The sequence below is a fragment of the Periplaneta americana genome, chromosome 5 (genome assembly GCF_040183065.1).
Source record: "Periplaneta americana isolate PAMFEO1 chromosome 5, P.americana_PAMFEO1_priV1, whole genome shotgun sequence".
In the NCBI taxonomy this organism is placed as follows: domain Eukaryota; kingdom Metazoa; phylum Arthropoda; class Insecta; order Blattodea; family Blattidae; genus Periplaneta; species Periplaneta americana.
In genome coordinates, this window is record NC_091121.1 from 11,843,241 (window position 1) to 11,859,041 (window position 15,801).

The following is a 15,801-nucleotide window of genomic DNA, read 5'->3' on the forward strand; positions in this document are numbered from 1 at the left end:
TACTAAAGATTTATACTGCTTTAAATTTACAAGCGTTTCTCGTAACAAATAATATTCTGGCCGGGGTTGGGACATCACGCGGAGAAATTTTTCCACCTGCATGTCGAAATTATCATAGAATTTGCAGCATACGTAGAAAATTACAAAACTAAAGTTTTGTGTAACACAATACAAGAAGAGTGATACAAGAAACTACTTTCTAGACTATCATGACCAAAGCTCGGAACTTGGGGACTTGTGTCTTTGCTCGTGGCTAAGCGACCGGACTTCAATGTCAACAAACTCCCGCTTCCAGCACGGAGGTACTGTCAGGTCTGCTATAAAAGTGGTTTCTGGCTGGAACGACATATTGTAATTTTATAGCATATATGTAATAAAAAATAAACATGAGAAATATATCAAATTTACTGTTCTGCTTTGTACATTTTATTGCAGGGTATGACTATGTACATTTGAAGATTTTCGAACCCATAATTTCTTCGCCTGTTAATTAAACATAATTTGAAACAAGAAAAACTAATTTTCACGTCAAATGAAGTGACGGGAGTAAACTTAAAATACTGAATGTTTTCACGATCACTGTTTTCTGTTCGATTTTCAGCATTTGCTAGCTGATTTCGTATCTGAGAAAGATAAGTATGTATATTCTAAATTGTTCTCGGAAAAAGTTTTCATTTTGTGTCTCACTACTAGGGCAGGTTTCTCTACGACTTGATCCATGGTTATGGACAAATTTCCCATCAATTTAAGGGACTGCAATATCTTTCAATGAATGCCCGTTTCCAGCCTCTAGTTTGTGTGTGACACAACTTACAAAATATAAACTCTGCATTCGAAGAAAATAATGTATCTCCTCCGAATTCCTCCAAGCAATTCTGTACCTAAAATTTAAAGAATTGTATTTTTAAACTTCTATAATACCCATTTGAATAACAAGTATTTTCTAATTCCTCAAACAGGCCGCTTACCTGTAATTCTCTGTATGTCATTGGCTTTGGAATGACACAGTTTCTTCGTCCGTCTTCCTGTCATACGATGTGACCACTTTCTTAGTACATATGACTGTCCCTTAGCACATGTAGCGTGAGCTTTGTGTACGTTGTACCTGTAACCTTACTCATGTACACGACACACAAGTCCCCAAGTTCCGAGCTTTGATCATGACTGATACCCTGTAGTTCTATACTTAATGCAGCAAATGGATTATTATTGTTTAGTTACTTTGGCGAAACTTCGGTATCTTCCACACTACACACGGGGAAGATAATGCACTTAGACGTTTTTATCTCTCTCAGTCTCTCGTTATTTAACGGGGGAGACGGATGAAAATTTTTGGTCATTCAGTAAAAATCTTTTTCCTTTTCTTGTGAAAAATGAATTCGCAAACTGTTATTTGTATGTTGAGCAAGTTTCAATGCTCAACGGCGCTTGAAAGCATAAAAATTAAGCTATAATACTTCAATTCCATGCAAATTTTACAAATTGTCTTCTCACTCATTTTGCAGCACATTTCGTGAGGTTTGAAGTGTAAAGGCTGTTCCAATTTTTATTCTAGGAGCATTAAATTTTTGCCGCATATTAAACATAGTGTGGTTCACAAAACAAGTTCACTTTTCTGAAACTGAATACTTTCGAAATGAAGAAATAACACATTTAGTGTAACACTAAAAATTTGAATTTTGAAGCTGGATATTTTTTAAATTTCTCTCATATTTATAATATAAACTAAAAATTATGGACCCGTAGTTATTTTCCAACCATATCAGAGATGGTGGACGAAACTTGCATCTTAAGAACATAGATTTTGAAAATGCCATTGTTAATTAATTTCAACATCTCTAAAACCGCTCATCATGATGTAATTTACATGTAACAATACTTATAGCAGGGGAATGAAGTTTACAAAATATGAAATCTCTATCTTAAAATTTGTATAAGATAGAAATATATTTATCATCCCCTTGAATATCCTCTCAAAAACCACTTTAATTTTGCCACATACCTCAACCTCGTGTCACTTGGCGATTCCCTCGTTTAATCTATTCAACTCATGACATGCAAATCGGACGTCAGTCTCGACTGTGGTGTGGGTAGATATAGAAGATTGGCCATTATTTTATTGATTTAAATATAAGGTAATTTCATAGAAGACGGGCACCTGGTTGAATTGATGTCGCCGTGATTCTTTTGATTTGATTGGTTAGTTGTCATTTGTTCCAGAATTTTCGTTAATTTCCGATGGCTAAAGCTATTGAAAGTTCCTCATTTTATGATTTGTGAAAGATGTGTGAATATAAAACAGAGTACTAAATTTTGTGTAGATTTTGGTTTAATTCTTTCGCTGGTGAAAAAGAATTTTCGATTGCTGACGAGCAAACTGTTTCTGTGGTTTCAAGGAATTATTTATTGAATTTTCCGTAAAAGTTAAGGCGTAATAAGAGTTTGTTTGATAAGGTGATAAATTATTAGGTTTTGTTTCGTGGTGATTTTTGGGGGTTAAAGTGCGCCAAATATCATCTCATTATCACCAATCACATCGACGCTAAATAACCTAGTAGTTGATACAGCGTCGTTAAATAACCAACTAAAAAATTAGAAAATAAACAAATAAAGGTGGACAAAATTCACGTTTGCACTATAACAAAGTAATTGGTTCGAAACACCTCGCCACAAGATCTATAATGCGACGTTGCCATTTTGCTTTGTTCCCTTAATCTGTTAGCAGTTATTGACTGTTCTTTATTTTTCAAAATGAGATACATTGTTATAACAGATATTATGTATTTTCTGAGTAGATGAAATGATTAATTGTGTCTTTGTGAAGAACTGTGAAAATGCCATTTATAAATATAAAGTACTGTATATGATGTAGGTTTTTTTTGTTACATTAAATCACTTTTATATTCTAAATATAAGAGTAAGAGTTTACCTGACTTATACGATTGTAACTGCCATGAGGGTGCCACTGGATCAGCAGGGAAAAGGAGCAGCAGGTGTCAAAGGTTTGGGAACCATTGCTTTAAACAATGAAAGGAAAAAGAAGATTAGGAAGATCTCTGAAACTTTTGTCTGCAGAAATACCGGTACATCATGTGGTACAATAGGTATTCATGCAGGTTTATCGTGTAGTGATTGTGGTAGTGGTGACTACAATCTAAATCAATTTGTTAGATTATTAGTAATATATTTCATATTTATTTTACAAATAATACACAAATTTCATTATTTATAAGAAAGAAAAGTATAATAACACTAGTCAACAACATTTTTTGTGCCGACAAACAGAATGCTAATTATTAGCAAGTCTGATGCGCTGATTACGAATATGTAATCAGATTTTTTCCATCACGTCAGGTTTCTGAGCACTGCAACAATGTTATATTTTATGAATAGCCATAAATACAGAGCAGACGGCAAGTTACTAGGTATTATTAATTGGCTGTAGAATTTTTAATATCGATGGACCCATAATGAAAATTGTGTGTACATATAGATAATTAAATGGAATTTGAACTTTTGCACGTCCGTAGTAAAGATGGTGGCCGTGAGGGGCGGTTCCCACAACAATAGCAAAGATGGTCGATCACCTGTTTGTTCGCGAGCGAACGCACTTTGCTGCACGCTATGAAGTGTGGAATTCCGTTGTTCTCGTTCAAAGATGTTGGCATACGGAGAAAGGAAGGAATGCCACAATCCGTCCAGAGACAGTAAAGAATTGGAAGCACGGATTCGGGGCATTATCACCAATGCCCCACGCAACTTCCTCCAGAAGATTTTGGATTCCATTACCGGCCGCTTGAGGAAATCTGTGGAAGCCACAGTTGCCTATGTTTAATTTTGATATGTGCATACGTATTCCCATGTAACAAGATACACATGAAATAAATTTCAATAATTTAGTGTTGTAAATATAGAATTTATACACATTTTTCCAACACCTAGTATACTTGTGGCTTATTTAGTTTCTATCAATTATATCAAGCCCCTCTTTACTTGACACATCTGAATCATGGTTTGTTGATACTTGAAAAATAAGATTAGAGAGCCTGGTAATGAAAACAGAGACAGTCAGTCTGTACTTTGTTCAGTTCGGGTGTAGAGATTTTGTTAGTAGTGTGAGCTTGTTCTGTGTGAAATGAAATGAAGAAGCAAAGGCGTAGTTGTAAAAAATTTCCGAACCAATAGCATGGCGTGAACAAGAAAATCACGAAGATGACTGTTATTTCTGCTTAACCAATATTACTGGATTTCTTAAAAAATAAGGGACTCATTCAGTATCCTATCTCCCGTCAGCTATAAGACCAATACCTCATGGATAAAATTGGCCTGTTTCCATTTCACCTTTTACATGGCAAGAAAAATCGGAATCTGACATAACGTCATCTGATATTGTGCAGCCCTCTACATCATTTTAACATGAAGGATACTTTATTTTTAGTACTTAACACCACTATATCAGTGGAGGGCTATGTTTATGCAGTCTGCATTAGATATTAAAAATGTGAAACTGCTTAGTTAGTATCGAACTTTTCAGAAGTGTAATAAGGGCAATAACTGAATATCTGAGGGTGCTGCTGAAAAATGGGTTCCATTTTTGGATTCAGCATGGCAAATATGTGGATAGTAACTATGTTTCATTTCGGCACAATTTTCAAAGTTAAAATTTGTTGACTAGTGTAATTAAGTAAAAGAGATGGAAATCTTTGGCACAACAACTAATTTATTTCCTTTATTACTGACCGTAATGACTACACATCAGCACAAAATGAAAAATATTTTGCCAAAATATCACATTTATTTTGGTAAAATAAGAAAATATGAAATAAATATACGAATGCCAAAATATCTTTGTTCCTAAATCATTTGGAGCAGGTTTACATCAGTAGTTACAAAATAGCTTTTAGAGATTAACAGTTTTGTCTATATTTAATATTCTACAAAATAAAATACAACAAATCTGTACCATTAAACAGATTTTCAGCATCATCAAATCCCCACCTGAATGGAAGAGCTACGTAACTAAATTTTTTTACACTGAAGAGAAAAAAAAAAATCTTACATTGGCTGGACTCAGCACTGGTTACAGTAAAACACAAGAGTAACTTTTCTATATTTTCTGGCAAAAGATTACACCTGCTGCCAGTTGATATTACAGTATAACTCTGTTAATACGCTCGTCAAGGAGCTATGCCTTTAAGCGTTATAAGAGGGACAGTGCTGTAGATGGGAAATGATTTATGAAATGGGGAAAATATTTTAGACATCAGACCTGTTACTAAATCTACGTATTACTCTGTGAAAAGATTTATTAAATCTACATACTTAGACTTCAACAAACAAAATTTGATAACACAATCCCAAGGGAAAAAATGGAACTCTCTGCATCAAAATCCACAGTTAATTCCCGATTTACCACGAAAATCGTCTGTAGCTGCATTTAGATTGGTAACAGGCCATGATTGTTTGGCCAAACACCTGCATAGAATTGGAATATATCAGTCCCCTAACTGACCATTGTGCAACTCAAACCAAAAATGGATTCGGAACACCTCAAAATCTGTGCTTCAGTGGCTAGTCATGATAATATCTTTGAAAAATATTGGAGTGCAAGAGGTCAAATGACTTTATTGTCAAATGCCTGGCATTAGAAAACAACAACAACATACTTTAGACATCACTTCATAGGAAACATATTTCATTGTGCATTAGTTACAGTGAAAAATGCAAATAAGAGCTTATTTCATATGAAAAAAACTCTTTGATCGTTGTTTGCCGTGTTTTTATACTGTCATTATGAAAGATAACATTTTCTATGCAGTTCAAGTAACTACAGGTAACTTCACTTGATACACCATTAGGTGCAACACTAACGTAATTTTTCACTTACAGACAGAGATTTCTGCTTTGAAATTTTGCATCATCGAACTTACTGCACACTCCACAGAATTCAAAGGATGACTAAATTTTGACAGGGAGACTTTCGAATGTTAAAATCCTTTCATACAAAGAAAAATGCTGGTAAATACTCGTACAACTTCCGCCAGTGTTGACTGGACGATTTTTTTTCAGGTAGAGGGTGAAATTTGTTTCTTGCACTCGAAGTGCAATTACCCTTATACTGTACTGTTATTGCAAGTTATCTTGAACTTTCTGAGCGGAGACAGAGGGGCAGAGGGAAGGAAGCGTGTAATGCGGGTGGAGCCAACTGAGTTGTTTGTGCATGCTCTGCATCATAATCTCTTGTCAAGAAACATAGAACTATTTCCTTCACTGCGTACCAGTAGTGTTAACATGGAGCAGCAACCACAGGGTAGTAAGTATGGTGAAATCACACCACCGCGGAGAAAAAGTAACGCTGTTATCCACAGCGGAGAAAGAGAAATTATCGCAAATATAATTAAGTGTTGAGAGGAAGAAAAATTAAACAAATGTTTACTGGAACCTCTTGATAAGGAATATGAGAGAGCGGCTAAATACTCTGGCAAAAGTATATTAGTTCAGTGAAGAGAATTAAGAAGAATATTGCATTACAAACGAATGAACCTCACACTACTCCGAGAAAGAATAGGTATGTAATGTTTAGAAATTATTGCTATAATAGTTATGTACAATAATGAATGACTGTTGTAAGTTATTATTTTGTTATAGTCTGCAAAACATATTACTTCATTCCAGAATTAGGACTTGTGTAAAGTTGAAGTGGACGACTTCGATCAACATGTCATTCAGGATACAATCGAAGAATTCTATCTTGTTCAGAAAGTAGTAGGCCTACCTACGATTAAGAAGATAATTCCGAATGGATGATGCCATTGACGAAATAATAATTAATTCTGGACCAAGCATTGAAGACTATGACGATGATGGCAGTAATGATAGGGATATGGATTGTGTATAATTGTAAATTAGTGTAAATTCAAATAATAAGCCTGTAAAATATTGTTATAAGAATATGTACATATCAGCTCTAGGTGTAAGTTATGTAGGCCTATATCTTCTTCTTCTTCTTCTTATTTGGTATTACAGCCCAGGTGGGCCTTAACCTCCTCTATGGCTCTCTTCCATCCTTCTCTATCCATCGCCAACTCCCTCCAATTCCTTATTCCTAATCTATTCACATCCACTCATACACAGTTCCACCATCTTGTTCTCGGTCTTCCTCTTAATCTGGTTCCATCTGGGTTGTTATTGAAGACAATCTTCACTTTCCTTGTTGTTTCCATCCTTGTGACGTGTCCCAACCATCTCAGTCTTTGACATCTTATGTGCGCCTCCAAATCCGATTCCTTGTACAGTTCGTATATCTCATTATTATATCTGGCTCTCCATCCATCCACTGTTTCAATTGCTCCGAATATCCTTCTTAAGATTTTCCTCTCAAATACTGCTAGTTGTTTGCATGTATTTTTATTCAGAACCCATGTTTCTGTACCATATGTTATAATGGGTCTTATTAGGGTTTTGTAAATCTTGATTTTGATTTCTCTAGATATTATTTTATTTTTAACAATTGGTAAAAGTGAATAATATGCCCTGTTAGCCAGATTTATTCTTCTTTGTACCTCATTCCTTAGGTCATTATTTGCTGTCAATATTGATCCGAGATATGTAAATTCTTTTACTTTTTCAAACTTATATGTTCCCATTTTAACTTCCTTCACTTGATCATTTTGTCTTTTGGTGACTGACATAAATTTAGATTTCTTTGTATTTATGTAGGCCTATATAATGTATAGAAATAGCTGTAGTAACTCCGCCATTGCCGGTCCTCAGCCCGGATGAGAGAGAAAGAGTGTATACACTATTATATTTAAATACTTACTCATTACAGGTTAATTAAAACCTACTACGAAACCATGTTCTCCTCTCAAAACTGGAGTGTCGTGAAATGATGTTCGTATTGAACCAAGTTCTTTTACAGTAGAGAGCCGTAAATTGTAAGAACCAACGTTTTCTGAAAAGAGTCACGTTACCTGAGGGGGGGCATCCTTGCTGTGCCGTTACGTTGATGAATACATGCCGTACCGAGCAGTTCGAAAGACAGACTTAGGGGATGTAAGGTTCAAGATAACTTGCAATAACAGTATGTAAGTCAAAATTAGTGTACCTGCCTAATACGCAGTCCCAGTTAATATGCGGTTTACATGCGGTCTCAGTTAATATGTGGTTTACGTGCGGTTCTTGAACAGCATCTTATCGGTGTTTCACTGTACTTTAATTAAAGATATAGCAAATGCTCGGCGAGTATGGCAAATAACATGCGATCCTCTCCTGAAAACTTTTGTGAACTAATTACATAAGCAAAGGAAGGTAAAAGAACAAACAAAATCTTGTGTCAGTCATGTGCAAACTGACTAATAAAGCAGTAAGAATAGGGAAAAGGAAATGGAATGGCCTCTGTACTTCAAATCTTCAAAAAGTGGTGTGGAGTACTATCATTCTCATATCTCATAGATAAGAAATCATATCTCATAGTTAGGAAACAGAAAGTTGAAATCAATACAACTGTGAAATCTGCATCGACATGGGGAACTATTAATAATGGAATTCCTTAAGGATCAATATTAGGTCCCCTACTTTTTCTAGTGTTTATAAATGATCTTGCCTCCCCCCCCCCCCTAATAAAAGATGTAGGTCATTCCATATTATTTGCAGATGACACAAGTATAGCGTAATTACAGCCAATAACTCCAACACATTCCAATCCTCAACAGAGGAAATTCTCTTTAAAATATGTGACTGGTTCTCAGTCAATAAATTAGTATTAAATTGTAACAAAACTAATAATTCAACGTCGCAAATTTCTAGCACAATAATTAATAATAGATCCCTATTAGAAACAACAACAACCAAATTTCTTGGCTTAAAAATCGATAATGTGTTAAATTGGAAAAATCATATTAAAGAAATTACCCCCAAACTAAATTCATCTTGTTTTGCTATTAGATCTATGCAAAAGATAGTAAATATCAATACCTTAAAAACAATATACTTCGCATACTTCCACTCGGTAATGAGTTTTGGAATAATATTCTGGGGGGAAATTCCACAGATAGTAACAATATATTTCTATTACAAAAAAGAGTAATTAGAATAATAGCAGGTGCCAAATCTAGGGAATCGTGTAGGGCTATTTAAAAAAAACTACAAATAATGCCCATGGTTTGTCAATATATCTTATCATTAATAATCTTCCTCATATGTAATCGTGAAAACTTTGTAACTAATTCAACAGTTCATAGCATAAATACAAGTCAAAAAATGACTTTCATACTCCATCGGCAAGTCTATTGTGCTATCAAAAAGGAGTGCGTTATATGGCAGTAAAAATTTTTAATAGCCTCCCTATCGATATAAAAAATGAAACTCAAAACATAAAATTATTTAGGGCCAAATTAAAGAAGTACCTAATTTCTCACTCCTTCTATTTTGTAGGTGAATTCATGACATTCAATAACACTTCATGAAATTGATACTAAAACTTTGTGTTGTACTAGTAGACTATATTGTAAATCTCGTCTATATATATTTCATCTAGAATGTGACTATAAATTAAGATTTTATAATAATATTAAGTTTTTTGACTTGTTCCATATTCTAGCTGTAAGCATGTATGAATACCATGGAATGTCAATAAATACAATACAACAATACAATACAATTCTGGCTTCTGACTCGTGAGTAGAACAAAGATATTAGTTATGTCGAGAATCTTAGTTTCTGTTGCTAAAGTCAGGCATTTTTTTTAAATTAAATTCACAGGTCCAATTTCCGGACATTCATGCTGATTTTGAAAATTCCCCCTAGACGGTAATTTAACCCTTGAAAATGAGGCCATGTCCGGGAAAATGAGGACATGTGGTAACCCTGTGTATGTAGTAACTAGAACTGCACCAAAAACAGTTGTTCAGACTTAAAATACACTTCTACCCCTTAAGAATAACTTCTTTATACCTTGTTGCATTTTCGCCAACAGCTCATCAAATTCAGTACCGGTATACTATTATGTTGCATATTTGCAAATACTACAATTTGCTGATCACATTTTGGAGCTTCCAAAGCCGCTGCACTACAGGATCATCACTTTCCATGACGGACAGAGCGTGGACATCTGCAATGTCAAGAGAACAAACAGTACTAAATAAACACATTTTAGCCATTACATGATGTGAGATGATATTGATGGTGTTCAGATAAAAGGGCTTTTCCTACAAAAAGAAAATTTTTCCAGAAACAGTTATAATTAAATTTTAACACATTATTATTAGTTACTGTCATAACTGTCAAAAAACATATCTTCACGTTTTGCAAAATTAAATTGTAACTGATTACAGTAAAAAAAAAAGTCATATTAAAAAAATTAGGGTTAAGCTCTTTTACCAAACATCATCAGTATTATACAACATTAATCTGTCTTGGATATTAAGATGTGGAGATCACATTACATACTATTGACATGTATTGTTTGTTGATTGTTGGTGTCTTCAGATATCATCAGCTAAAACTTCCTTGGATTCTGCTAGACTCAGGGTTACCAGAAATCTCGAATTTTGGGACAGACAAATCTCTATATTTTGGAACTTAGAGGTCAGTAATTTAAACTGAATGTTTGTAATAAATAGACAGCAATTTTCAGAAATATTATGTCCGATTATTAAAGAGTCCTCTGAAGTTAAGTATTTAGGCATAATTTTCAATACCCGGTAATCATTTAAAATGGAAGCAACATATTAATTACCTTTGTAATAAATTACAAAAAATACTATATTATTTTGTTTTATTGATGAATTACTTGTCAAGAAGTTTATTACGTAAAATATATTTAACTTTATTTCAATCGGTAATTATGTATGTATGTAGGATGGGGTAGCTCATTTAAATCCAATTTTAATCCACTTTGCTTATTACAGAAGAAAATAATTAAAATATGTCTTCATAAACCTATTGATTTTCCATCTCAAAATTTGTTTCTAGACTTTAATGTACTTAACGTAAGACAAATTTATTATACTATATTAATAAAATTCATACATAAAAATCGAAATAATTTTGAATTCTATTCTCATAGTTATGAAACAAAAGGTATGAATTCTTTAAGAATGTTTGAACCAAAATGCAACCCTGTTACAGTATTTAATCATAGTAGTAACTTAGGCCCAAGAATATATAACAAATTTATATTTAAATATCCTAATCTTGTCAATTCGAATAGTTCTAGTATTAAATTTAAAGAGTTATGTATGGATTTTATAAAAATTGAAAAATTGTAAATTTAAATTTATATAAGACTATAATTGCACAGTAGACATAAGAAAAATTGTATTGTATAATTGAGGACTTCACCCGAATAACAGCGTATACGCTTATACGCCCATTTTCTGACGATCAAGGGATTAGATAGTTGAATGCGTATAGTACACTGTAGTAAATTTTCGTAAGTCTAGCTTCAATACGTAACACAGGACACAATGTTACGTGTTTACATTGAACGAGCTACTACAGTGGCAGTCACACTCACATGCTGTACTGTAGTAGGCTAATATTCGATGTTTAGGCCTACTTCAGGTTGTCAGTTGCAGCAGTGAATAATGACCGAAAATAAGGGGAAAAAAGAAGCTTGTGAACAAAACTAAATGGAAAACCGAAGAAAGGAAAATTAATAGAAACAGTGGCAAGTCATACACAACTTGTACAGGCAAGGAAATGGAAAAGAAGTTATTTACACCAGTAAGAAGATGATGTATGAAAATGTGTACACATGAAACTTCAAAGGACGATCAACTTTCTATTTTTAAACGCTTTGGGACGTGGGTTCGAAATTAGAACAATATAATGTTATTACTTCTTGCCTTGAAAGAGTGAATCTACAAGCTAAGGAACTTCAGTCTTTCAAGAATAGGGATAATGTGTGGAAATATAGTGTTTTCTGTAATGGGGGTAAAAAAATTGATGTGTGTCGAAACTTTTTATTGAGTCTATTGCAAATTTCAGAGAAACGATTAACAGTTCAGAATAAACTGGTTTCCGGTGACATCCTCAATGATAAAACGGGTACACACTTAAATCGTCCTCATACAATCATGATGCAAAAGTATAAACAAGTGCAATACAGTACATCAGGGGTATTTTCAGCTTGAACCTAATAATCTGCATCATTTTTGCCTTCAGCATTTGAAAGATGGGAATAGGAGTGTCGCAGCTGAAACTTTTGACTCCAACACAAATGAAACCAGTGCCTTTGAAACCCTCCAAGGCGAAGGACTTAAGAGACCTCTTACTGTTTTCAGATGAAGATGGCCAAAGTTGGCTGAACTCATTGCTGAATAAAGCCGGGACATCATCATACAATGGTGAAGATGACTCTAGCAACACTAGTGATGATGCATAAAGAAGAAAAAGACATAAGAACAAGACAACCATAAACTGAAAATGTAAAGCTATTTTGTAGGCCTACTTGTGTAATTACTAAATAATTTTATTTAATATGTTATGGTAAATGTATATTTTATTTTGTTGAATTTATTTTATTTTACTTTTTTCAGACAAAATTATTAATAAAGTACGAGATGTTCCCATATATAATTAATTTTCATGTGAAATTAGACACCTAGAACATCAGAATAATTAAAAACAGTACTAAAACATATTGTCGCCGGAAAAAGGGTGTATACAGAGTTCCATATTATATTTATTTACTACTAGCAGAACGTACTATTTGCTGTTATGTTTCAATAATTTTGTTTTAAATATCCTCGAAAGTATTTAACAGTAATGAAAAACTTTTTCGAAGCAACTAAAATGAACCTGACAGCTTACAAACATTGAAATTAGTTTATATCAGAACTACATTTTGCCATATACACCCTTATTTGGGTGACGTCCTCAATTATAATTAATTTCAATTCAGGAATCCGCTCCTGAGCACGAGTTCTACTCTTTCAGGGGCGAGCTAAAGTTTCTCTGTATATTTTATATTTTATGTTACGATTATTAGCAAAATAATAAATACATAAATAAATAAATAAATAAATAAAAATATTAGAATAAAACACAAATTCTAAGTAAACAAACATCCATATAGTCAGAGGTTTCACTTTCATCATACTATCCCATCAAAGCAAGTTCAAATGCTCCAAAAAAATGTCATGCAATCAATATTATATTTGACATGAAAGAAAACTGAGTATATATTTGACGCTTTTAGACACTATCAAGATGGGAAGCAAGAAGAAAAATGACTTTTTGTCAAATTCAAACAATTACATACATATATACCTATCTATTTGACATGAAAGAAAACTGAGACAATATGTACCAGTACATAATAATGTAATTATATATATATATATATATATATATATATATATATATATATATATATGCCAAAAAGTACCAGTACTAGTACATGTAATGTATATATAATATACACAGTATATATTTGATTAGTTATGGCTTTTAAGGAACCTGGAGGTTCATTGCTGCTCTCACATAAGCCCATCATTGGTCCCTATCCTGAGTAACATTAATCCAGTCTCTACCATCATATCCCACGTCCTTGAAATCCATTTTAATATTACCCTCCAATCTACGTCTCAACCTTCCCAAAGGTCTTTTTCCCTCTGTTGTCCCAACTAACACACTATATGCATTTCTGGATTTGCCCATACGTGCTACATGCCCTGCCCATCTCAAACGTCTGGATTTAATGTTCCTAATTATGTTGGGTGAAGAATACAATGCGTGCAGTTCTGTGTTGTGCAACTTTCTCCATTCTCCTGTAACTTCATCTCTCTTAGTCCCAAATATTTTCCTAAGGACCTTATTCTCTAACACCCTTACCTCTGTTCCTTTTTCAAAGTGAGAGTCCAAGTTTCACAACCATACAGAACAACAGGTAATATAACTGTTTTATAAATTCTAAGTTTTAGCTTTTTTTGAAAGCAGACTAGATGACGAAAGTTTGTCAACTGAATAATAACAGGCATTTCCCATATTTATTTCGCTTTTAATTTCCTCTCGAGTGTCATTTATACAAGGTAGAGCAAAATGTATGGTACAATATTACATAATGCTGCATAGCAGTACATAGCAACAGCGGCTTTGGAATTGTTTATTCCAGGAGAACTGCCATTTCATTTGCAACGAATCAGTGGTCTATACAAATACGCATTCATGTTGTGGAAGCTTTTATTCGTTTAAATGTAATCAATCGAGTTCAGCGTTTCTTTTGCAAAAGACATCGTCATCATCATGTTCCTGACAGATGGACAATTGTGCGATGGGTCTTGGAGGGAACATGGAAAAGTGGAAAACAAGAAATCGTCAGGTAGGCAAAGAACCGTCCGAAAGCCTGAGAATGTCAATTGTGTTCGAGCAGAAATGCAGCGAACTTCACACCGCTCAGCCCGTCGACATTCACTGACAGTGCAAATCAGCCGGCGATCACTTCACCGGATATTGAAAGCAGATTTGAAATTCCATCCTTAAAAAAGTTCATGAGTTACGTTCAATTGACTGGCAGATGAGAACAGCATTCTGTGTGTAACTTCAAAAAATTATTGCTAAGAACAATAATACTTACTTACTTACTGGCTTTTAAGGAACCCGGAGATTCATTGCTGCCCTCACATTAGCCAACCATTGGTCCCAAACCTGAGCAAGATTAATCCAGTTCCTACCATAATATCCCACCTCCCTCAAATCCATTTTAATATTATCTTCCCATCTATGTCTCGGCCTTCCCAAAGGTCTTTTCTCCTCTGGCCTCCCAACTAACACTCTATATGCATTTCTGGATTCGCCCATACGTGCTAGATGCCCAGCCCATCTCAAACGTCTGCATTTAATGTTTCTAATTATGTCAGGTGAAGGATACAATGCGTGCAGCTCTGCGTTGTGTAACTTTCTCCATTCTCCTGTAACTTCATCCCTCTCAGCCCCAAATATTTTCCTAAGAACCTTATTCTCAAAAACCCTCAATCTCTGTTCCTCTCTCAAAGTGAGAGTCCAAGTTTCACAACCATACAGAACAACCGGTAATATAACTGTTTTATAAATTCTAGCTTTCAGTTTTTTTGACAGCAGACTAGATGACAAAAGCTTCTCAACCGAATAATAACAGGCATTTTCCATATTTATTCTGCGTTTAATTTCCTCCCGAGTGTCATTTACATTTGTTACTGTTGCTCCAAGATATTTGAATTTTTCCACCTCTTCAAAGGATAAATCTCCAACTTTCATAGTTCCATTTCGTACAATATTCTGATCACGAGACATAATCATATACTTAGTTTTTTCGGGATTTACTTCCAACCCTATCTCTTTACTTGCTTCAAGTAGAATTTCCATGTTTTCCCTAATCGTTTGTGGATTTTCTCCTAACATAATCACGTCATCTGCATAGACAAGAAGCTGATGTAACCCATTCAATTCCAAATTCTCTGTGTTATCCTGAACTTTCCTAATGGCATATTCTAGAGCAAAGTTAAAAAGTAAAGATGATAGTGCATCTCCCTGCTTTAGCCCGCAGTGAATTGGAAAAGCATCAGATAGAAACTGGCCTATGAGGACTCTGCTGTAAGTTTCACTAAGACACATTTTAATTAATCGAACTAGTTTCTTGGGAATACCAAATTCAATAAGAATATTATATAAAACTTCTCTCTTAACCGAGTCATACGCCTTTTTGAAATCTATGAATAACTGATGTACTGTACCCTTATACTCCCATTTTTTCTCCAATATCTGTCGAATACAAAAAATCTGATCAATAGTCGATCTATTACGCCTGAAACCACACTC

At 34.1% G+C, this 15,801-nt stretch overlaps 1 protein-coding gene across 5 annotated transcripts in view; it reads right to left on the reverse strand.

Moving 5' to 3' along the window:
* Window positions 1–3,172: 3,172 nt before the first annotated feature.
* The window catches only part of LOC138699470 (peroxisomal leader peptide-processing protease), a 525,434-nt gene continuing 512,805 nt past the window's right edge, over window positions 3,173–15,801 (reverse strand). For 4 of the 5 annotated variants that reach the window (XM_069825374.1, XM_069825376.1, XM_069825377.1 and 1 more), the window contains one exon: window positions 3,173–10,111. In XM_069825374.1, coding sequence (XP_069681475.1) covers window positions 10,026–10,111 — 86 coding nt within the window. In that variant the 3' untranslated portion in view covers window positions 3,173–10,025. The remainder of the gene's footprint in view (window positions 10,112–15,801) is intronic. The other variant, XR_011332018.1, reaches the window with a different exon arrangement.